Raw genomic sequence first — 24,276 nt, forward strand, 5'->3', positions numbered from 1 at the left:
GGTTAAGATGGAAATTCTATATTGTATGTATATTGTCTCCCAGCTCCCAGATACTACTCATTTCTCTGAGGAATATGCATGAAACCTCATATCTCATACGCACGCGCACACGTACACACACACACACACACACACACACACACACACCTCAATTAATTACTTAAAAAAAAAAATTCAGAGACTGGTTGGAATCAGAGAATTTGGCCCAGGCTTGCTCAAACTGTTTATTTACAGGGAGTCCTTGGGGCTGCGGCACAGCGGTTAAGTCCAGGACCCCAGTTCCAGCTCAGTCACTCAGGGCCTCTTGCTTAACTCACCCCAGAAAGGCTAAGGCCAAGGGCCAGGCACCTGAAAGAAAGTGCTAGATGAACCCCAGCCCCTTATCACAAACCCCACACCCCAATCAGGATGGCCCTAAGCCCAGGGGAGCTCAGGGGGTGGGGAGTGAACAGGAACAGAGTCCAGAGCACCGGCCAGAAGCACTCTCTCTTCTACGCAGGACCTGGATTTCACTGCAGGAGCCTGCACAGGAGACCCCAGGCCTAAGGAAATGGTCTTGCCTTGAGAGCCTCTAAGAGAGGCCATAAAGTATGACTGATGGGGGTGGAGATAGGGTGCAAAGACCAGGGAGAGCGCATGGCCAGGCTGGAAGGGAGCAAGGGCAGGAGGCAGGAGCACAGACAGCATAGGTAGACAGACAAAGCTGCTCTCCCATCATGATCCCCTCCGGTTACCCCCTCCAGTTTCCCGCTACCCCTAATCTGGGGTAGGATTAGGACAGAAAAGCTCTAGGGCATGTGGTGGTGTTTGGGAGCACCTGGAACACCCCAGAAGGGACCAGGAGGGAGAGGCCGCACTCACCCTAGACGGGTCTGCTTCACCCAGACATTATGTGTTTGACAAAAGCTGGGAAAGAAAACAGAAATCAGTCACACACTTGGCACCTCCCAGCCCCTAGGACCTCTTCCCCTCCCATATACCGCCAGACTTCCAACCTCCCCACCACCCTTTCTCCAGACTCTTTCTCTTATTTGGGGTTGAAGGGGAGCAGCTGGAAGAAGAGACGGAACCTCTGCCCTGTGTCTTCGCCACTGACACTCAGACATGGACAAAATGAGCTACGTTTTCTCTGCTAATCCCTGCAACCTTGAGAAAGGTACCAGCACCACCCCATTGTTCAGATGAGAAAACTGAGGCTCAGGGAAGGTAAGTGACTTGATCCAAGTCACACGGCCAGTCTATCACAGATCTATCTCCAAACCCTGTGCTCTTTCCATTATACTATGCTGTTCACTGCAAGGAGGGAAAAGAACATCCACCGAGAGCTGACCATTGCCCATCTGGTACACACAGCCTCCAGGCCCTGGATCTGTTCCGTCCTGTTCTGCAGATCTGCCCAGCCCAAACTGTGCCCACCATGCCTGGGTGTCCGAGGGAGTGAGGCATGACCCGATACCTTCGTAATTGATGCAGCCATTGGCATCCTCTTGCCCAGCCAACAGCTGTTCCACTTCAGCCTCGGTCATCTTCTCTCCTGGGGTCGGAGAAGTAGACTCTGAGTTACAGATGGCCAAGGAGGGACAGGCAAAACCCTAGCACTCCCTTGAGTCTCAAGGCCCAAGGCTCCCCAGGTCTGGGAGGTGGACATCCAAGCTTTGGAAGGGGAGCCAAGGGTCTTAGGTCCCTCCTACTCCCCGAGGCCTCTCCCTTTGCCCTACAGCCAGCACTGGGCAAGCAGACCAGGGCCTCGGTGACTGAAGCAAAGACAAGGACAGGGGCCCTGGGTCCCACGTCTCAGGCCTCATCCCTGTCTGCTCTCCCAACCTGCTCTCCTCTCCTCCCAAGCCAGCTGAGCAAACCCAGTTGGGGAAGGTTGGAACAACCTTGGGCCTGGGGAGACAGGGCCTGAATCAGGATGTGATCCTAAGGACGCAACGGCCCTTGGACGCCCCCAACATATGCCACCCGGGCACTTCCCACCCTCCATTCCTCCCACTCGGGCACCACCGGCCTGCATACCCAGGGTGGCAAGGACATGGCGAAGCTCAGCACCCATGACGGTGCCATTGCTCTCCTTGTCGAAAACGCGCAGCCCCTCCACAAAGTCCTCGTAGGTGCCCTGCTCCTTGTTGCGGGAGATGTGCTGCAGGATGGGCAGGAACGTCTCAAAGTCCAGCATCTTGGCATTCATCTCTGTAGGCAGGAAGGAAACAATGTGATGGGAGCAGAGGGTCAGCAGGGGGCCTGGTCCCATCTCTGCCAGGTCAGGACCAGGGTAGAAGGGGAAAGCCGCCATGACTCCCAGCCAGACCTCTCAGTTCCGGGTGGCCAGCTAGGCAGGGGAGCTGAGGGTGGCCGCAGCAGGATCTGAGGGGGCCCAACAGGTCACAGAACCAGGCCTCACATTCACAAGGTAGACTTGTGACATGTGATAGGCATGTCACAGAGGTAAACAAATAGGATTGCAAAAAAAGAGAATTTTGCAAAATTCTCCCTTTGGGTCTCATTACTAGACCGCATTGCCTGGGACAACTCTGAATCAATAATTTTTATAAATTTGCAATCCTTTTGTAACTAACCCACTTTTCCCATGTTGACATGTGTTAAAAGCTTTAATTTTTAAATACCGCAAATGTTGGCAATTCTTTCTTTTATAGCAACACAGGAACCTCCAAAAATGGAAATTCCGAGCATCTTTTAACCTCTAAGCAGGCCTGCTGGTCCTCTGACCCTTTCCTGCCTACATCCTTCACCCTACACTGTTGTCTTCACCAGCAAGAGGAGGGGAAGGATCCAGATGGAGCCCAGGAAGCCTCTAGAGATGCATCCCAGCCCCCCGCCCGGCTGGGGGCTCTGCCCAGGTCTGCCTGCCCCGCTTAGTACCTACACCTCTCAGAAGGACATGTGTGTTGGAGCAGCTGTTAACCTTACTACCCATACATGACAAGTGATATTCACAAATGGGACACATTCCCTTATATCACTTTTGAAACTCATCCCCCAAAACCTACTGAATGCAAATGAGCGAAAGAGGCATCATTACAGAGCTCATCTCAAGTCTGCTCCAACTTCTATTAAACAAGTAATTTGCAATCTTTAGTGCTCTGACCCTCATTGGAAACAAGTGGTCACAGGACATTTCAGGGTGGTGACACCTCAACTAAGAGCAACTGGGTGCAGGGGTACGGGCAAGTGGTTCGTGGTCAGATCCCCACCTCACCTCCCTGCACCCTGGGGCATCAGAGGAAGACACTGAAGCAACAGAATGTCACTCCTGCTCTCCAGGAGCTCCGACCTCACAGGGAAAACAAGAACAGCTCCTAACCTGGGGAGGGGGGCTGGTCTTGAAGGGTTAAAGTGGGAGAGGAGAAAGAGCCCCAGGGGCCAGCGGGACAGACACCAGGACATGAGCTACAAGGCCCACACTGACCTTCAGGCTTAGGCTTGCCCAGGACACGCAGCACCTCGGCGTTGGTGGGGTTCTGGCCCAGGGCCCGCAGCACGTCCCCACACTGCCCGTAGGTAATCTTCATCTCCCCAGTTGGCGTCCGGTCAAACAACGAGAAAGCCTCTTTGAACTCTGCAGAGAGAAGAGCCGACTGCAGGCCCCTGGGCCAAGGCTGATCAGCCTCCACCCACCCAGGCTGAAGAGCAGGTCAATGCGGTTGATAAAACATTTCAGTATTTCCCTTCGGCCATCGTTCCAACCCCTCCTTGGAAGCCACCCCACACCATCTTCTGACAATCAAAGGGGCATCCTGGAGACTACATGACCTGCTCCAGCACTGGGCCTGGGATCTATCAGTCATGGTCATATAACCTCAATATCTCCCCTGCTCCATGGCTCCCATCCATCCACCCTTCCCTGCTGTAGGGGAGGTGCCTGCCTGTGGAAAATGTCAGGGAAATGAAAACAGCACTAGCTCAGAAGTCAGGATTCCTGGGTTCTCATCTTGGCTCTGCTGGTTAGCTTAGAATAAGCCCAGCTAAGACTGTTTCCTTGTGCAAACACAGGGAGTAAGGCTCCACTGTGAGTGTCAAAGGAGGTGGCAGCGTGTGGAGGCACTTTGCAAAGTGATAAGACCTGTTCAAAAGCTGGCTACTATCAGTACTGCCTTTTCCAGGCCAGACAAGCTGACCTGGTAGAGACCACCAGACCACCCCAGCTCTACCACTGACCTGCATGTGGCCTTGAGCAAACTACTAGCCTTAATCAGCCCTCTTTTTTTTTTTTTTTTTAGCTCTAAGCAGGGATACAATGTCCACCTGAGTGGGTTGCTGTGCGGATTACCAAGTGCACCAAGCATGCTGTCTAGTGCATTTTAAAGGAATTAACAAATGGTGGCTATTATTGTATTCCCTAGTTCTGGAGCCAGCTCAGAGCTAGGACTCGATTCCTGAAGGTACCAGGTTAGGTATCAAAGAGGCAGGGCCGAATTAAGGCACTCTTGGGCCTTTTGCAAAGAACCTTAATTCCTCATTAATTTGGATTCAACCAGTTCATTACTGGGGATAATCTGGACTGGGAATGGCAAAGAAATGATTCACTAAGCAGATAGATTAACAACATAAACCAAAGAATGTGTGAACCACTTAGGAAGAAAGCTGCTTTAAACCCTCACCATATACGTTAGAAACACTTATTCCTTAGAGGCTGCTTATGGATTATTTACAAATCATTCTGCACATCAAAGCAAGTTCCCCAAGATGTTTACTTGCAAGTCTTTATTGGGCTTTGTAAGAATTTAAAAAGATAGAAAACCATATGTCTTGCAATTACTGAATAATTGAGTTCAAATTCCATTTCCATTGCTTACTAGCTGTGTGACCTTGGGCAAGTAAATATTTAATCTCCATAAACCTCTCCTCTTCCATAAATGGCACCTACCTCATAGGGTTCTTAAATTACATTCAAATTAAATACAATAAGGCATGTTAAAAATCTTAACAAAATGGCCAGCGTATAGTAAATGCTCAAACAATGGAGGTAGTATTATCTCACTACCACTCAACTATGCAATCCTGGCCAGGTCACTTAACCTCACTGAACCTTGGTTTCCTCCTTTGCCAAAAGGAAATAACACCCACCTCACAGGTTTGTTAGAAGGATTAAAACAAAATTTTTTTTTTAACATTTAAGGCAATGAGCATGGCTTCTGGCACAAATTCAGTGCTCAATGAATGTATGTTAGCCGAATCTGAACTCAGACTTTTTGATCTTCTAGTTCATTCAGAAGAGTGAGGTCAGGTTTAATAAAAGGAGTCTCCTCATCAAAGAAGACCATAATGATACTTATTAGGAGGGTGGGACCTGACAGGGGAAGTAATAAGAACGATGACCTGCGATTTGATCACTTACAACGGACCAAGATCTGCACTAATAATGTTGTATGGATTACCTCATTAATCTTTCAAAAACCTTAGGCTACAAGTATTGTTACCCTCATTTATAGGCCAGTGTGCCCATGACTTCTGACCAAGGATTCATGGCACCAAGAAAATAGTGAGGAGGGAGGAGGAGGAGGGAAGGACCTGCTTTACCTGCTAAACTCCAGCCTGCTGCAGAGTACTGGTATGCACAGAAACCCCAAACACTGGAGTTTAGGGCTGCTACTAGGTAGAAGACAAAGCCAGCATGATCACGGGGTGCATGAGAGGTGATGTTCATGGGCCCAGAAGAAACCTTTTCTCAATAGTCTGTAGTAGTCAGGTGCTTACTAGTGCAAAGAGCAAAGGTGGTAATTCCTTCCTACAAGAATATGGAAATCTGGAGAGGGACTGGTAAACCAAGAATTAGAAGCTAACTCCTATGGTAAAAAAAAAACAAAAAAAACAGCATAAAAAAATGGGGCCAGGGCACCTCATTGGCTCAGTCAGTTGAGCATCGGACTTTGGTTCATGTCATGATCTCTAGGTTTGTGAGTTCTAGCCCCGCATCAGGCTCTCTGCTGTCAGCGTGGAGCTGGCTTCAGATCCTCTGTCTCCCTCTCTCTGTGCCCTTCCCTGCTCATGCACCTCCCTCTCTCAAAAATGAATAAACATTGTTTTTAATGGGGCCATATCACCTGGAGAATATAAAGCTAAGACATGCTGGAAAGAGTCACAGAATTTCTGAATTGAAAAGAACCAAATATTACTTTGCCAATAAGAAAATTAAGGTTCAAAAAAGTGACTTGCCGAAAGTCTCATGGCCAAGAGTGGCAGAATTAGGGCTAATACCAAAATTTCATTCCAAATAACATTATTTCCAGCATAACACAACCATCTTCAGCTTCATCAAAGATCAAATGAAGAGCTAGCAGGAGTAAAATTAAAACAAAAACAATTCCGATCCAAAATAAGAAACATCTTCAAGGCCAGAGGGATGACAGACTGAAAGGAATTAGGCCACAGCCCTAAAAATCTTCACAGAGGAAAGAGGCAACCAGCCGTCCCCCTTGGCTTTGACCATGATTCCCACTTGGAAAATGAAAAGTTGTGGTCATTAGTTGACTTTCTAGTCCTCGTGAGTACCACTATGCTTGTGTCTACACAAAAGTATATACTTAATTAAAATCCACTAAAGCTCAACATAGTATTGCAAGTCTTAGCCTCAGCAATCAGACAACACAAAGAAATAAAAGGCATTCAAATTGGCCAGGAGGAGGTCAAACTTTCACTCTTCGTAGATGACATGATACTCTACATGGAAAACCCAAAAGATTCCCCCAAAAAACTGCTAGAACTGATCCATAAGTTCAACAAAGTCACAGGATATAAAATCAATGCACAGAAATTGGTTGCATTCCTATACACCAATAATGAAGCAACAGAAAGAGAAATAGAGGAGTCGATCCCATTTAAAATTGCACCAAAACCCATAAAATACCTAGGAATAAATCTAACCAAAGAGGTGAAAAATCTATACACTGAAAACTATAGAAAGCTTATGAAAGAAATTGAAGAAGACACCAAAAAATGGAAAAATATTCTATGCTCCTGGATACGAAGAACAAATATTGTTAAAATGTCGATACTACCCAAAGCAATCTACATATTCAATGCAATACCTATCCAAATAACACCAGCATTCTTCACAGAACTAGAACAAATAACCCTAAAATTTGTATGGAACCACAAAAGACCCCGAATAACCAAAGCAATCTTGAAAAAGAAAACCAAAGCAGGAGGCATCATAATTCTGGACTTCAAGTTGTAATACAAAGCTGTAATCATCAAGACAGTATGGTATTGGCACAAGAACAGACACTCAGATCAATGGAACAGAATAGAGAACCCCGAAATGGACCCACAAACGTATGGCCAACTAATCTTTGACAAAGCAGGAAAGAACATCCGATGGAATAAGGACAGTCTCTTCAACAAATGGTGCTGGGAAAACTGGCCAGTGACATGCAGAAGAATGAACCTGGACCACTTTCTTACACCAGACACAAAAATAAACTTAAAATGGATGAAAGACCTAAGTGTAAGACAGGAAACCAACAAAATCCTCAAGGAGAAAGCAGGCAAAAACCTCTTTGATCTTGGCTGCAGCAACTTCTTACTCAACACGTCTCTGGAGGCAAGGGAAACAAAAGCAAAAATGAACTACTGGGACCTCATCAAGATAAAAACCTTCTGCACAGCGAAGGAAACAATCAGCAAAGCTAAAAGGCAACTGATGGAATAGGAGAAGATATTTGCAAACAACAGATCAGATAGAGGGTTAGTATCCAAAATCTATAAAGAACTTATCAAACTCAACACCCAAAAAACAAATAATTCAGTGAAGAAATGGACAAAAGACATGAATAGACACTTCTCCAAAGAAGACACCCAGACGGCCAACTGACACATGAAAAAATGCTCAACATCACTCATCATCAGGGACATACAAATCAAAACCACAATGAGATACTCTCTCACACCTGTCAGAACAGCTAACATTAACAACTCAGGCAACAACAGATGTTGGCAAGGATGCGGAGAGAAAGGATCTCTTTTGCACTGCTGGTGGGAATGCAAACTGGTGCAGCCACTCTGGAAAACAGTACGGAGGTTCCTCAAAAAATTAAAAATAGAACTACCCTACAACCCAGCAATTTGCACTACTAGGTATTTATCCCAGGGATACAGGTATGCTATTTTGAAGGGACACATGCGCCCCCATGTTTATAGCAGCACTATCAACAACAGCCAAAGTATGGAAAGAGCCCAACTGTCCACCGATGGATGAATGGATAAAGAAGACGTGGTGTATATATACAATGGAGTATTACTCGGCAATCAAAAAGAATGAAATCTTGCCATTTGCCACTACGTGGATGGAACTAGAGGGTATTATGCTAAGCAAAATTAGTCAGAGAAAGACACATATCATATGACTTCACTCTTATAAGGACTTTAAGATACAAAACAGATGAACATAAGGAAAGGAAAGCAAAAGTAATTTTAAAACGGTGGGAGGGAACATAAGAGACTCTTAAATATGGAGCACAAACAGATAGTTACTGGAGGGGTTGTGGGAGGGGGGAAGGGCTAAATGGGTAAGGGGCATTAAGGAATCTACTCCTGAAATCATCATTGCACTATATGCTAACTAACTTGGATGTAAATTTAAAAAATAAATAAAAAGTAAAAAGTAAATAAAATAAAATACACTGAAGTCAATTTTAAGTATTTCACTGCACCCCAGACTATTGACTGAAAAGTGAGCATCCACAGGGTGTTGCAAAAGCAGAGTCAGATTCAATCCACTAGTTTCAAAATGCATCCACTAGTTCTCATGCCCTGTGTTTGGGTAAACTGGCATCACTTTTTGGAAAGGCAATTTGGCAATAACTATTACAGTTTAAAATGCATGTATCCTTTGACCCCCTGCTAGGAAGTTCCCCTGGGGAAACCATGCCGATACCCCCCAACTGGAAACAGCCTAAAGGTCTAGCAATGCTAGCCTGATTAAATTAAAAGGTGCATCCATTCTTTTTTAGAGAATGTAATTCTTTTTTTTTTTTTTAATGTTTATTTATTTTTGAGACAGAGAGAGACAGAGCATGAACGGGGGAGGGTCAGAGAGAGAGGGAGACACAGAATCCGAAACAGGCTCCAGGCTCTAAGCTGTCAGCACAGAGCCCAACGCGGGGCTCGAACTCACGGACCGCGAGATCGTGACCTGAGCCGAAGTCGGCCGCTTAACCGACTGAGCCACCCAGGCGCCCCTAGAGAATGTAATTCTTAGGGCGCCTGGGTGGCTCAGTCAGGTAAGCATCCAACTCTTGATTTCAGCTCAGGTCATGAGCTCATGCTTTGTGAGATCAAGCCCTGAGTAGGACTTTGCACTGACAATGCAGAGGCTGCTTGGGATTCTTTCTCTCCCTCTCTCTCTGCCCCTACCCACCCAAAATAAATAAATAAACTTAAAAAGAAAAGAATGTAATTCTTTTTAAAAATGAAAAATTGTATAAACTATAAAAAGATACCAAGATACAGTATTAAGTAATATATATTATATATTAGTAAATCCAAATATGCATTAAGTAAAGGGTATAGGACAGTATGTATCACATGACTCAATATGTATACATTTTATACATACTGGTATATCACTATATTTTTCTCAAAGGACACGTAGTCTTATCAACAGTGGATTTGGGAGAGGGATCAGCATCAGAGGAAAGCAAAGGGAAAATATTTTTATTTTTCATTATTTATTTTTAAGTAGTATATGTTTTTTTTTTTTTAACCATTTGCAGGTATTAGTCTACTTTTTAAAAATATAGTTATGTGCTTAAAATCAAGGGGTTGGATCAGAGGACCTTTCAAGGTCCCTTCCAGCTCCCATGATTTTATGTCCTGGAGGCATCTGGTGGGGAAAACAGAGGGATAAGTTGCAATGGCAGTGAGCCCCAGCTATAAAGCAGGTATCACATGATGAAACATTCCATTCCCAAAACACCAGACTCCTACAGGAGACGGGCAATAATCAGGTCGGAGGGTAGGAGATCTTGACGCTTCTCTTGAAGCTGTACTTAATAAAACTTTATGTCTTCATCAAAGATGGAGAAGGATTGGTGGTGGGGACCACAGGTGGACTAAGCACCCCAAAGTCACCCTTGACCCTTCCCCCCTTAGTGAGTGAGCACCTCAGTGGGCTACAGGGTGAGGGGAGAGGATGCCGGTGACCTAAGGAGGGCTTTCTAATACCAGGAACAGAAACGGGAGTTCTAAATATCTTGAATAGTAGGTTTTGGGGGTGGAGGGGAAAAAAAGACATTTGTGCTATGCATGTAATATGTTCCAGGCAGTCTGGCAGAATAGGTGGGAATTCAGGTCTGGAATCAGATTGCCTGAGTTTGAATCCTGGCTCCACTACCAACTGCCTGTGTGAGATTGGGCAAACTACCAAACCTCTCTGTGCCTCAGTGTTATCACTGTAAAATGGGGGGAGTAACAGTCTCTATCTCATCAGGTTGTTGTAAGAGTTAAGTGAGTTAATCCATGTAGAACACTTAAGAAATAACACATTTAGGGGCATCTGGGTGGGTCAGTCGGTTGAGCATCTGACTCTTGGTTTCCATTCAGGTCATGATCCCGGGGCTCTGTGCTGGGCATGGAGCCTGCTTACATCTCTCCCTCCCTCCCTCTTTCTCTCTCTCTCTCTCTCTCTCTCTCCCCCCCCCACCCCCTCAGACCCTCCCCACCCCCACTCCCTCTCTCTCAAAAAAAAGAAAGAGAAAGAGAGAGGAAGGAAGGAAGGAAGGAAGGAAGGAAGGAAGGAAGGAAGGAAGGAAGGACGGACATATCTGTTGTAGTTGAAAATGGGCACACAGAAAACCTTTGGCAAATACAGGTTATCGATGATGATGACAGTGATTACTATTACCTACAACTACTGCTCTCCTTCCTCCTCCTCCTCCTCCTCCTCTTCCAGGAAAGTGCAACAGAGGGTGTGTGGGTGGAGGTGGGCTTGTCAGTACTCACCTTCAATCTGGTCAGCAGAGAAGTCTATCTGTGGGGAGGGAAACACAGGAATGAAGGCTGAGACTGCCGAAGGCTCCCGAAGCACAAGTGGCCTCCGCCATTGCAGTCGGAGTCACCTCCCGCAGGTCACCAATAAGCAGGGCAGGAGACTGAGCACAGAACCCAGCCTCCTGACTAGGAGCCACGGCTCACAGGCTATCACATAGGGCAGCCACCAGAGCTCTGTCAGGACCATTTGTGAAGCCATGGCTCACAGTGAGAGGGAAAGAGAGAAAGAGAAGTATGCTAGATAATGTTAGAACCTATGCTGACTCCCTATTGTAATTTCTTTGGGTCAAATGTAAATAATTCCTCATCCCAGCCGGCAAGAAACCACACTCACTTTCATCCCTACTCCACAATCCACCCGCAATCCCTCTCCCACCGCCCACCGCTCCTCACCCTCGGCCTCCCTTTCCCACTGGCGATCCACCTCCTCCAATCACGCCTTCTCTTTCTGCGCCCCATTCCACCCCCACCTCTCCCTCTTAGGCACTGGGACAGCAAGACTAGTTTGGGTGGACCCTTGATGTTTCATAACCTGCGGTCCTGCCTCTAGGTGTCCCCAGGCGGGGGGCTCCTTGAGGCCAGGGTTCCCGAGGGGCAGGCATTTCTGCTACTGTTCACAGAAATGCCTGGCACAGGGTAGAGGCTCAAAGACTATTTGTTGAGCAAACGAATAAATTTTGGGTTCGCCCCCACAACTCATGATAATCCGATGCTGAGTACAGAAGAGGCAGGTGGGAAGCTCTGAAAATGAATGGCAATGAACAAGCATGAGTCATCATTGTAATTTGGGATTTTGTGTGTCACTTCATCGTCCTTATCTACCACCACCCTCCCAGTGGCTGTGGTAACCACTCCTGGTATATCTTTAAGGACAGCCATTTCTAGTCCTAACTCTGCCACTTGTGATGTGTTCCCCCCCCACTTCTGCCCCCCACAGGCTGACCTCCATTAATGAGGACTTCCGGGGGTGACTGGAAGGAGCTAGGAGAGCGGAGGAGGGGTTACAGTGGGTTGGGAAGGAAACTGGCTGTGACCAGGAACGGGCTTTGGCGAAGGTGGGGTTGGTCAGGAAGGTAAAGGAACCCCTAAAATAGGGTAAAGGATGCTTTGCATGAACTTTCTGAGGAAATGGTGTGGTTGCCTTACATCGTAATGCATTAAGCCCCAGGAGTAAATGTGTAAGAGAAATTAGTATGAAAACATAAAATCAGAATATATAACCACACATTTTGGGCTTAAGTTTACTTTCGTTCTATCTTTGAGCGAAGAGTCTTCTAAGCAAAGGAACCAGAGAAGTACGATAATAGGGGAAACAGTCCTCATGAAGGATACATAAATTCTTTTTTCACTTTAAAGCAATTTCAACAACCCTCAGGATGGGAAGCTCCAGACATGGGAAAGAGGACTTCAACCAGGGGTGAGAAACTGGGGGAGGTGGGTAGATGGAGAGAAGTGACAGGCCAAAGAGACTGGGAGGGTGGCTCTGATCTGAGATCACTAGGCACCTGCCATGCAGATGTCAGGGACCAGGCTGCCCCACAGGAGTAGTGCATTATCAGAACAAATCAGAAATAAAAGCATCCTGGGGGCCTGGGTGGCTCAGTCAGTTGAGCATCCGACTCTTGATTTGGGCTGGGGTCATGATCCCAGGTTCATGGGATGGAGCCCCTGTCACACTCTAAGCTCAGTGTGGTTCTCTCTCTCTCTCTTTCTATCCCTATGCCTCTCCCCTGCTCACACTTGTGGGCTCACGCGCTCTCTCTCTCTCAAAAACTAAAAATAAAGTCATCATCCCTGTTTGTCTCTTTATTTAAAAAAAAAAAATGTTTTTTAAAGAAATAAAAGGATCCTGATGGGGGTGGGAGATAGTCAGCTTTTCTTGCTAGGCTCTGCCCATAGTGGGAGTAATGAATGACCCAGGGACTTTCAAGGTCTTACACTATTGCCTTCACGTGGACCCTAACCGAGCCCAGGGACGTGCAACTGCCTCCATTTCTTGGCCAACCCAGTTCTTCTTGACTCCTGACCCTTGTAATGATTACCATAGATCAACCTCAGGTCCTTGGCACAACTGCAAGGTCTCAGGGGGCTGTGGGTGCTGGGAGGAACACTGAGAGGGCCAGGGAGGGTCATCCAAATTAGAGCCCAGAGTTTCAGTTTCCCTGCCTCCTCGTCACAGAACCCAGTCCTGAGCTCTTATTTTGATCTAATCCCTCGCCACCCCCAGACCTGCCCTAGTGGCTATCCCCAGTGGCCCACCACTCCCAACCTGTTATTAATAGCTCTTCATACCAGTAGCACTTGACCTCTTACATTCTGGTGCCAAGGCTCAGAACTGCTTCACTCTCCAGAGGCCTCTGACTCCTCCCTCCTCTGCCCATCCCCTCCTAGTCCCATTCCTTCAGCAGCTGGGCCAGACAGCTGGGAGGCCTAAAGTGACTGAGTCAGCAGGCGGAGTCTACACCAGCTCCAGGAGAGGAACCTTCCAGTGCGAGGGGGAGCAGGGAGGGCAGAGAGGGCAGAGGGCCGGGGCAGCAGAGGGAACCAGGCCCCACGCCCTCACCAGGTTAGAGGGAGGCTCTCAGCCTGGGAGGGGCCAGTTCCCTGCACACTCCAGCCAGGAGCCCAGGCTGAGGCCACCGAGGGAGGGAACCACCTGGGGAGGGGAGGGAAGGGGAGAGGGAAGCAGGCCTCCTCTCCCTTATCTGGAGCCTCTCTGCCCCCACCACCCACCCACTGCAAGGGTCTTACAGACGAAGCCTCTCCCAGACCCCCTGCTTCCTCACTGCTTAAATCACTTACTCCAAGTTGCGCGGGCAGTTATCATTATGTGTCTCTTCTCCAGAAAGATATTGTACTACTACCTCTGAGAAAAGGGCCAGTCTCTTTTTCTTTGCTATGGTGGCTCCCCCAGTGCCTTAAAATTTAAGGCTGAATGGTCGGTTGGCTGTACCTCCCTGCCATTCCCAACTCTGCTGGGTAAATTTGGGGTGACAGAGCAGAAATCCATTGCTGAGGGGAAAGACCTACAACCCCAAATACCCCTCACCAGCTCCAACACCGGCTCCCTTGCCCCACGCACTGTGATGTGGGGCATGGACGCCACAGCCCTCACGCCAGTCCAGTCTCCAGGAAGTAGATCTCTAAGGTCCAGGACAGACAGGATCCTGAATTTCATCCCCACCTCCATCCCAGTGGCGGAGGCTCACTCACCTTTACACTCTTGGGGTCAAAGGCAGGTTCCTTGGGGGGTTCAGGAGCTGGGGCAGGGGCTGGGGCTGGGGCGGCCTTGGCTGCTTCCTTCTTAGGCTCAGGCTTCTTGGGAGGCATGTTGTCTTGCTGGGATCTTCAGTGGAGGTGGGAGCTAGGAAGGAATCAAGAGATGTGGCGCCTGGGAGATGAGACAGGAGGCCGGGCCGCCTCCCTCCCCTTTTATCCTGGGCAGGAGCCCCCACAGAGGGGCTGGGTGAGAGCAAGAGCAAGTGTTCTGACTATAAAAGGAAGAAACACTGGCAGGGTACAGCTGACAACTGTGTATTGTCACCAGGTTTGGGGCGACAAGCCCCCCTCCCCCCACCGCCCCTTCCCTCCACACCTCACACTCCTCCTGGCCTCCACCTCTGGGACAGGCTGATCCCTTCCTGCCAATCAGTGGAAACCCAGAGGGGCCAGGAAAACAGACCCTCTCGAAAATGCCAGAGTCCAGCCAGAGAGATGAGCTGACTTGAGCAGTTGATAACCCTCACACAAAGCCCAGGGGAGGGTAAGGCTTTTTTTAGCCCCTCCTGAGCAGAGGCAGCCCACTGCGCATTCCTTTTAAGCCAGGCTCCTTTAAGCTGAGAGCCACTCTGGGGCCTCGGCTCTGCCTCCGGGCTGGAGCCCTGAAGCAACAGCTGGTCCAGTCAACCCACACTGTCCCCACACCCTCCCTATCCACAGGGTAAAGCCCTCCATCCTCCAGAGCAGGCAACCAAGGAGCTGCACCGATCTCGAGTCCCTGGGTTTATCTGCTCTCACCCCACCAACCTCAGTCATGCCTTCAACAAGTACTGAGCACTGAATTTGTGCTTGGTTGGGGGGGGGGGGGGGGTCTTAGGTGAGAGGCTGGGAGGTGTGGCTGAAAGTCAACGAGACTGGAGGTCAGAAAACTTGGGTCTTGTTGTCACTACACCTCTAACTCGCTCTGTGCCCCTGGACTCTGTGTGTATGTGCATGTGCAGATGTGTGTGTGGTGTTTACTGTGTACCAGGTACTGTTAAGTGCTGTCATATAAAATCTCATTACATCTTTGCCACAATACTATAAAATAAATATTATTACTCCTCTTTTGCACCTGGGGAGATTGAAACCAAAAGTGGTTGGGTAACAGGGTCACTCAGCTAATTAGCTATGAGCTGGATTACAACCCAAGTGTGTCCGATTCTAAAGTTTATGCTTAAATCATTGATAGCATAATCCCATTTATGGGGACGGGCGTGCGCGCACACAGATATGTTTGTGTTCATTGGAAAGCTCAGGATGGATACACAGTAAACTGGTAGGAAGAAACACCCCTGGGATCCTGGGGCGGGGAGGGGGTTGAGGAAGGGAACAGGATGGCAATTTGTAGCTTTGTACTTTTTTCACTTCCTATATTAATGGAAATTTTTATAACGAGCATGTGCTGTTTTTGTAAAAAACATTGAAAGTCTATAAAGTGTCCAGAAAACTCATCCACCGCACAGAATTGCTTTCAGCTGAACTTTAAGACTCTACAGTTCAGAAGATAAGGAGAGACCAAGCTGAGAGCAGAAAAGTCTGGTTTACTTGCCTATAAAACAGGATTGCTAGACTCCCACAACACCGGCTCCCTGCCAGCTCCTAAGCCTGCAAATCCAGGCGTTGGGAGCCCGCACCAGCCCATTCTCCAGGCTCCCCAAGCCCAGGCTCCATTTGCCAGATCTTTCCTAGACGAAAGGGCCCTTAGAGTTGCTCTTATCCTACCTGGTTTTGTAGGTGAAGAACCTAATGCCCAGAGAGACTTTTAAGCAGCCTCAAGACGTTCAGCTATTTATAGGCACAGCTGAGCCAGCTAATTCTGGCCCCCGGTGTGTGGCGCTCTTACCCCACCCTACCGCTCCCGTAGCCTAGGTGTGCTTTCACCACTGGTAAGCAGAGAAGCCTTCAAAGGAAACTGAGGCAGGAAAAGGGGCCAGACTCGCCCAAGGGGGAACGCAAACCCTAGGCCAGGGCTGGTCCCGTCTGGGACAGCAAGCAGCTGCTAGCTCTTTCACCTCACCCACCCCTTTTCTGCCTCACCTTCTCTCTTCCTTTGTGTTACCTGTTTCCCAGGGCCTCCCCTTGCACCCTTCCCTTTTCCGTGTCTGTCCCTTCCCTGACTCCTGACTTCCTCGTTCCCCACGGCCTTGGGGGCCCAGGTTGTTGATAAGGAGGAAGGAGGAGAGTGGAAGCCCAGCCTCTCCCCTCCTCTACTCCCACTGCAGCCCCTTCCTGGACCAGGTGTGCTGCAGGGTTTGTGAAGACACAGGGCCTGGGGTTTGATGGAAGGCTGCAAGCCAGAAGCTGGAAGACCCAGACACTAGCCCTGACCTTGCCAGCCACTCCCCCTCTCTGGGCCTCAGCTTGCTTATCTCTAAAATGAGAGATAATCGGAAGCTTTCTAACAGTTTTCAACAGACACCCAAGGCTTCCTTAACTTGCTTCCGGCTGTAAGGATGCAGAGAGGCCAGGTTCGGAGCTCCCCCTGCCATTTCAGCCAGCAGCACTCCTGTGTGTTTTATGTACCAGGGCCCCAGGATCATTTTCTAAGAAAGTATTCTATGGTTTAAGAGTCTAAAAATAACCACTGAATGGGATGATCTCATATGTTCCCTTCCGGTTAAGAAATAGGTTATTCTAACCATTCTAGTAAGAAGTTTGATCCTCAAAAGAAAGAGTTGGGGGGCGCCTGGGTGGCTCAGTAGGCTAAGCATCGGACTCTCGATTTCAGCTCAGGTCATGATCTCACTGGTTGTGGGTTTGAGCCCCACATTGGGCTCTGTGCTGACAGTGCAGAGCCTGCTTGAGATTCTCTCTCTTCCTCTCTCTGCTATCTGTCTCTCTCAAAATAAATAAAATAAACTTTTTTAAAAAGCGAGAGAGTCGAGCATTTCCTTTAATTTCATTTATCTTTTTGTTTTTCTTTTCTTTAAAAAAATTTTTTTTACATTTATTTATTTTTGAGAGACAGAACATGAGGGGAAAGGGGCAGAGAGAGAAGGAGACACAGAATCCAAAGCAGGCCCCAGGCTCTGAGCAAGCGTTCAGCACAGAGCCTGCCGCAGGGCTCAAACCCACAAACCATGAGATCTTGACCTGAGCCGAAGTTGGACACTCAACTGACTGAGCCACCCAGGCGCCCTTTCTTTTTTCTTTTTTTTTTTTTTTTTTTTTTTTTTAAATTCTAAGGAGGAGTAAAATATCCAACCTGCTTGGGAACAGAACTATGAGGTTAGAAAACTGGGAAAACCGAATGGGGCTCACTGAACATCCAGACATGGAAAGGGTGTGGTGGGGGGGGAGGGCTTTAGAGGCAGACAAGCATAGGGCTGAATCCCTGTTTTGCATTTCCTAATCTTGGGCCCAGCACCCTAAGGACCTTCAACAATAAACATTTCCTTCTCAAGCTGTTGTGAGATCTGTATGAAATATCGTAAGCAAGGCACCACAAACCATCCCTCGCACACTGGAAACACTCCTGGCTGTGAATTTCATTTTGCTTTCCCAGGCAGATGAAGCTAGACGAGTGTTCAGGTTTCTCAGACTTTCCAGAAGGAATTCCAGAAGAGGGGACCACAGGGGGAGGCACAGGTAAGGCGGCAGAGGCTACTGGGATTATAAAGTGTAGGTTTAGGAAAGAGGAAGAAGTGGAAGGGAATGGGGGAGGGAGAAGGATGGCAGCTGGGTACCCACAGTGTGACATATTTTGTGGCTCAGAAAGCATGTAGCAAGTCCCTGGGGCCAGGAGGCCTGCCTGTCAGCCACACTCAGACGAGGTGCCAGCCTGCCTGAAACCTTAGGCCACAAGCACTCCAGCAGGAGAGGAGACACTCCTCAAACCAGTTGCTGATTCTCTTTGAGCAACACCAGCTAAAAAAGTATCTGGCACTTCAGCAGCAGCGAGAGGAGAGTGTGGTTTTCCAGAGAGCCATGCATCAAGAATCAAGACACCAGAGGCTGGCCTTGCTATTACCATAGCTCATGATGCCCACGGTTCACAAGGGCCCATTACTGGAGTCAGAGGGTTCACTTTTATGGTCCCCATTCTGCTTCACGGTCACTGACTTTTACCTTCCTGTCCATCCAGAGTATCCTGCACAGGGTCTATGACAGTGCCCGCCACCACCACCCCCACCCTCCCCGCCCAATACATGTGGACCAATTAGAGCAAAGGAAAGAGAGAAGGAAAGAAGAGGCAGGGTATGAAGAGGCGAGCGTGGCAGCGGGTCCTGGCAGCCTAACTGGTGCCTCTGGGAGGCTTCGAATGGTTCCTGAGCCAGAGCTGTGCCAGCACACTCAGATGCTCCCACTGGAAGGACTTCAAACTCAGTAGATGGAAAACGCAGGACAGAATTTCACACCAACCCATTTATGCCCCATGTCAAATTCAGAGACAGATGCACAGAGAACTGACATCAGGCCTCCTTTAGGCTGGGCTTACGCACGCTCACTCACCCTTCTCCCTTCCCCTCTAACCACACAGGGCCTGTGTCCTGTCCTGAAAGAGATCCATCAGAGTCTCCTGCCTGGGATCAAATGCTGCTGACAGCAGGCCTGGCTCTTAATGCCTTGTCCTAGTCACCCCTCCCTCCTCTCTTCTGGCCAGTGTCTCATAAACTAGACATCATGGGGCAACGCCCTGGCCAACACTAATCTGTCCCCATACAGGGCACTGGGTAAATCGGCAGAGGGTAAGAGAGACCACTCAGGTGCCAGACTGCCTGGGTTAGAGTCCTGACTCAGTTAGTTAAGCCAGCTAATTAACTTCTTTATGTCTCAGTTTCCCATCTATAAAATGGGGCAGCCAATACAACCTCAGAGAGTTAAATGAGTTAATGTGGGTGACATCCTTAGAACAGTGTCCAACACAGAGCAAATGCTCAAAATCCTTGAGTTTGCCTCCTGATTGAAATAGTGTGGTTGCTGCTCCCTCTTCCAAGGTCAACAGCAGAAGAATTGTACAGAGAAAAACACCAACAAAAAATGAAGAGAACTGTGAGAAGCCGCGGGGAGCTTAACTGGTGTGTGTGTGTGTGTGTGTGTCAGTCAGAGAGATGTGGCCAGGCATGGCTGTGGAACAACCAAAAAAAAAAAAAAAAAAAAAAAAGAGCTCTGGCGTCCTGATCTGTCTTTCCCTCCACTATTGCCTTCGAACATGCAATGATGCCCCATCACCTGTGTGACTCAACTCTATGATCCAGGTGCTGGTTAGGGTACATCAGGGCACTGAAGATGTACTGTGCTTGTAAAGAACTGATAAAAAAACAGCGAGGGGGCAACTGAACTTTGGACAGTTGTTTTCTCCCTCATCCCTTAAAATCTCAGGACAGATGAATTACAATTTAAAAAGTGTCTCTCTTGGGGCACCTGAGTGGCTCAGTCAGTTAAATGTCTGACTTTGGCTCAGGTCATGACCTCATGGTTCATAGGTTCTAGCCCTGTGTCGGGCTCTGTGCTGACAGCTCGGAGCCTGGAGCCTGCTTCCAGTTCTATGTCTCCCTTTCTCTCTGCTCCTTCCCCACTCATTCTCTCTCTCTCTCTCTCTCTCTCTCAAAAATAAACATTTTTTAAAAAGGCAAAGGAATAGAAAAGCTAGGAAATACAGGGGATAGAGGTAGAAGGGCTTTGTGGTTTAGAAGGGCAATCAAGCTGAGTGGACATCTGACAGAAATCTCACCCGAGTTCAGGAGAGACATGAATAAAGAGGTTCCCTGAAGCATGACTTACGGTGGCAGGAGGTGGAAGCAATGTGGGTCCCCATCACTGAGACCATGCCACATGTCAGTTAGAAGCAATAGATTAGATGTATACCCAGAAGAAACACAGTGATGAGTAAGAAGCTGAAAAAGATGTAAACCACAATAACATTTCTATAAATTTAAAATACCTGCATATAATCTCACTGACGCCACACTGCATATGAATGTGCCACAACTCAAGCTCCAAGGAAAGAAAACACTTATTTGCAACTCAGCCAGCTAGATAGGTATAAGAATTTCTGCTACAATTGAAGCCGCTCACAATGCAAATTAATACACATTTCTCTAACATAAATATGCAGATTTTAATCAACAGCATTATGTAAACGGGCTGCAAAAATGGCAAGAAAACTTTAAATGTTTTGTTGATATTAATAAATTTAGAGTTCCTTCTCAATTTATGCAATATCTCCTTGAATTTCATGTTGGTAATACTGAGTTGGAATTTACTTAACTTGGACATACTTTTGATACTGATTTGCTTTTGCTTCAAAGTCAAATCAATTTTTTTAAAACAGATGAAGCAATTTTGTCCATTTAGAGGCAAATATTAGAGGAAAGTGATTTTTTTTGTACTTGATTCAGGTATTGGAAAATTTTAAAGTACACTTGAAACAACTCAGTATGTGAATCTACTTTTTCAACTGTGAAATTACAAAATCTAAATACGGATCAAGTATTTCTGACGAAAATTTAACATCTACACTGAGATGTGCTCTAAGAAAAAATACACACTGGGTTTTGAAGACTTAGTAGCAAAAAAATAATAATTTAATACAGTTTATCAATAATTTTTATATCATTTACATGTTGAAATAATATTTGGCTCTACTGGGTGGAATAAGATATATTATTAAATTTTATTAAGTACATGGATACTAGAAGCATTACGTGTAATTCAAGGACACAGACAAACAAAAAAATACACGTTAAAAATCTCTGAGGGTTGGGGCGCCTGGGTGGCTCAGTCAGTTAAGCGTCCAACTCTTTTTTTTTTTTTTTTTTTTTTTTTTAACATTTATTTATTTATGAGACAGAGAGAGAGCATGAACAGGGGAGGGTCAGAGAAAGAGGGAGACATGGAATGTGAAACAGGCTCCAGGCTCTGAGCTGTCAGCAGAGAGCCCGATGCGGGGCTTGAACCCATGGACCCTGAGATCATGACCTGAGCCGAAGTCGGCCGCTTAACCGACTGAGCCACCCAGGCGCCCCAAGCGTCCAACTCTTGATCTCGGCTCAGGTCATGATCTCACGTTCATGAGATTCAGCCCCGTGTTGGGCTCCCCGCTGAGTATGGAGCCTGCTTTGGATTCTCTCTCTCCATCTCTCTGTGTCTCTCCCACACTCTCTCCCTCCCTCTCTCTCTCTCTGTCTCTCTCAAAATAAATAAACATTAAAAAATTAAAATAAAAATATTTGAGGGTTGCTTATGGTGAGTGTTGTTTGGATGGGATGGAACGGTGAGATAAAAGGGCGCAAATAAAAAATTAAACAAGAGAGGCCTTGCATGGACCACTGATGAAAGAAGGCTATAAATTAAGGAGAATGATTAACCCAATCCCCTGTATCTAAGATTCCTTGTGACCACGGAAGAAGGAAAAAAGCAATGAAAACCTGAAGTCTCCGTGACCTTTAAAACCCAGAGCACCAAAGGTAAAGGCAGAGAAAGAATGAAAGGGTCTAAAAGCAATTTTTCAAAGACCATGATAGGACTAGTCCTCAGAGCGCTTTAAATCATCCCGTCCAACTTCATTTCCTTGGCTGTTTAGTGCGGGTGGAGAATGCTACACATTTGGCCTAATCACTCGAGAGTCCATCTAAATGGTTGAAGCTAATTTCTGTGCTGTGATCAAGGCAGTGCTGCCTAGTGCTGTATCTGTGAGCTCAGCTGTGGGAGGAGGACATTGGGAGGGGCTCCAACAACAGGTGGGTTGGAGTCCGCCTGAGAAACTAAAGCAGAGGGCAGGACAGCTGGTGTCTGGCAAAGTGATTTATAGTTGAAAGCAACAGGGAGCAAGTCAGAACCCTCACCAGTCATCCAAACTACACCCCCCCCCCCCCCGCCGCCCCAGACATCCTGTCAGCTGCAAGGGACTTTAGAGGCGCAGATAGAAGGGGTGACTAGACCAAGGTCATGGCAGACCTGAGACTAGAACCCAGGACACTACTGTAAGGCAACAATGGAAGCTGGTAGAGCTGATAAGGACTCCTCCATGGAGAGCCCTGGCCCCCAAGCGGGGAAGGGAGCAAGAAAGCATCAATGACAGCTGGCCCTGTCACCCACAGTGTGGATGGCTCCTAGCAAGGAAAAAGAGACTCTACCCCTTAGCAAGCAGTTTGTCTCAGCATTTGGGGAGATGTTCTTAGTGCTAAAAATGATTCTCTTTTCTTGGTTTTCCTTTCTACCAACTTCTTCTTTTACTTCTTAAATTCTGACTTCCTCCCTGACTTCTCTGTGGCTAGATCTAGTGGTCTTGTCTCTGGGCCTTCTCTGCTGTACTTATCACACCAAAGTCCTGTCATTGACCCTCCTCTCCTGTATCTCCTTTATCCAGTTTACTCTCATTCATTCATTCATTCATTCATTCAGCTAACACCTATTAAACACCTACAGTATGCACTTACTTTTACTAAAATGAGTAAGAGGCCATCCCTGCCCCTAAAGAGCTTCCTGTCTGGTGTGGAAGATGCAGATATATAAGTAGTTTTAATGTAATGACAAATACTCACACGGAGGTTTTAGAAGGTGTTATATAACCAAAATAGAATGCATTTAGTTCAACCGGGAAATTCTCTTATCTCCAGCCTCAATTTCTTTCTTAAATTGTTCAAGCTTCACATATTCAATTAAAATTTGGGCATTTCTCACCTGAGCATTTCAAACTCAGTATATTTTAAACCGAGCTCATCACCTATGTCCCAAATCATATATTTGTGACACATAAAACAAGCAAACAACAACAGGTTCTATTTGTGACAACTATAGAAGACTCCAGACTGGAACAGAATCAAGTCTGCATTTAATTCATTGCTATGCAATTATTTAGAGAAAAATTAAATTTTGCCTAGAAGCTACAAAGGGGAGGGGGCAGGGGCACCTGGGTGCCTCAGTCAGTTAAGCGTCTGACTTGGCTCAGGTCATGATCTCACGGTTCATGAGTTCGAGCCCCACGTTGGGCTCTGTGCTGACGGCTCAGAGCCTGGATGGAGCCTGCTTTGGATTCTCCCTCTCTCTCTGCTCCTCCCCCACTCACGTTCTGTCTGTCAAAAATAAACATTAAAAAAAATCTTTTAAAGGGGAGGGGGCACCTAGGTGGCTCAGTCGGTTGGGCGTCTGACTTCAGCTCAGGTCATGATCTCACGGTTTGTGAGTTCGAGCCCCGCAAATGGGTTCTGTGCTGACAGCTCAGGGTCTGGAGCCTGCTTCCGTTTCTGTGTCTCCCTCTCTCTCTACCCCTCCCCCACTTGTGCTCTGTCTCTCAAAAATAAATAAATGTAAAAATATATACATTTAAAAAGGGGAGAAACAAAGAATCTATTATTTGGTGAACATCCTCTCCAGATAATAGAAATATTTTTTATCTAGCAATCAGGCATATAAGTGCCTTCTGAGGAAAGGGAGATAATAGCCAGTAAGATCATTGAATTCATTCTTCTGATCTGTCTGTACTCAATAAGCAGCCTCTGGTTGGAATCTGAATGCCCTTAAAAAAAGGAATTGGATAAGAATATTTCCCACTGTAAATGAGTAACTCGTAACTATTTTCATTTTCCATCTTTTTCAGATTCAATTATGAGAGAGAAAAAGGCAAGCTGAGAACAAAACACGATCGACATCCTGCAATCCCCCCTTTAGGGGCAACCTCCCCACTGCCTTAAGGTGGAAAAAAAAAAAAAAAAAAAAAAAAAATATATATATATATATATATATATAGGCACTAGTAACTACCTAAGAACAAAGACAGGGGAAAAACAAATGGTTAACTGATAAAGATCACAGTCATGTAGGACATGAAACTCCATTATAGTTTGTAACTGTCTTAATGATTTACAAGAAAAACACAATCTCAGTGATAGACCTCCAGGAACCTATAGACTCCATTTCCTGGAGACCTAGCATCACCTTCACCTCCATAGGATAGAAAACCCTATATAATCAGTCACTCTTCACAATCACAATGCAGCCTTTTCTGCCCATGGGTCCTGTTCCCGTGCTACAATCAAAACACCTTTTTGCACCATAAAATGT

The 24,276-nt window shown here is 46.9% G+C and overlaps 1 protein-coding gene across 5 annotated transcripts in view; it reads right to left on the reverse strand.

Annotated features, from left to right (window-relative positions):
* Nucleotides 1–211: 211 nt before the first annotated feature.
* MYL4 (myosin light chain 4) overlaps nt 212–24,276 on the reverse strand; it is a 30,465-nt gene continuing 6,400 nt past the window's right edge. For 3 of the 5 annotated variants that reach the window (XM_058704985.1, XM_058704983.1, XM_058704984.1), the window contains 7 exons: nt 14,224–14,374; nt 10,963–10,990; nt 3,431–3,580; nt 2,020–2,193; nt 1,457–1,534; nt 862–906; nt 212–348 (listed from right to left, as the gene is read on the reverse strand). In XM_058704985.1, the coding sequence (XP_058560968.1) occupies nt 878–906; nt 1,457–1,534; nt 2,020–2,193; nt 3,431–3,580; nt 10,963–10,990; nt 14,224–14,340 (576 nt within the window). In that variant the 5' untranslated portion in view covers nt 14,341–14,374 and the 3' untranslated portion in view covers nt 212–348; nt 862–877. Of the gene's footprint in view, nt 349–861; nt 907–1,456; nt 1,535–2,019; nt 2,194–3,430; nt 3,581–5,541; nt 5,740–10,962; nt 10,991–14,223; nt 14,375–14,605; nt 14,722–24,276 lie in introns of those variants that run through there. The other 2 variants (XM_058704986.1, XM_058704987.1) reach the window with 2 other exon arrangements.

Source organism: Neofelis nebulosa, chromosome 16 (genome assembly GCF_028018385.1).
Source record: "Neofelis nebulosa isolate mNeoNeb1 chromosome 16, mNeoNeb1.pri, whole genome shotgun sequence".
NCBI lineage: Eukaryota > Metazoa > Chordata > Mammalia > Carnivora > Felidae > Neofelis > Neofelis nebulosa.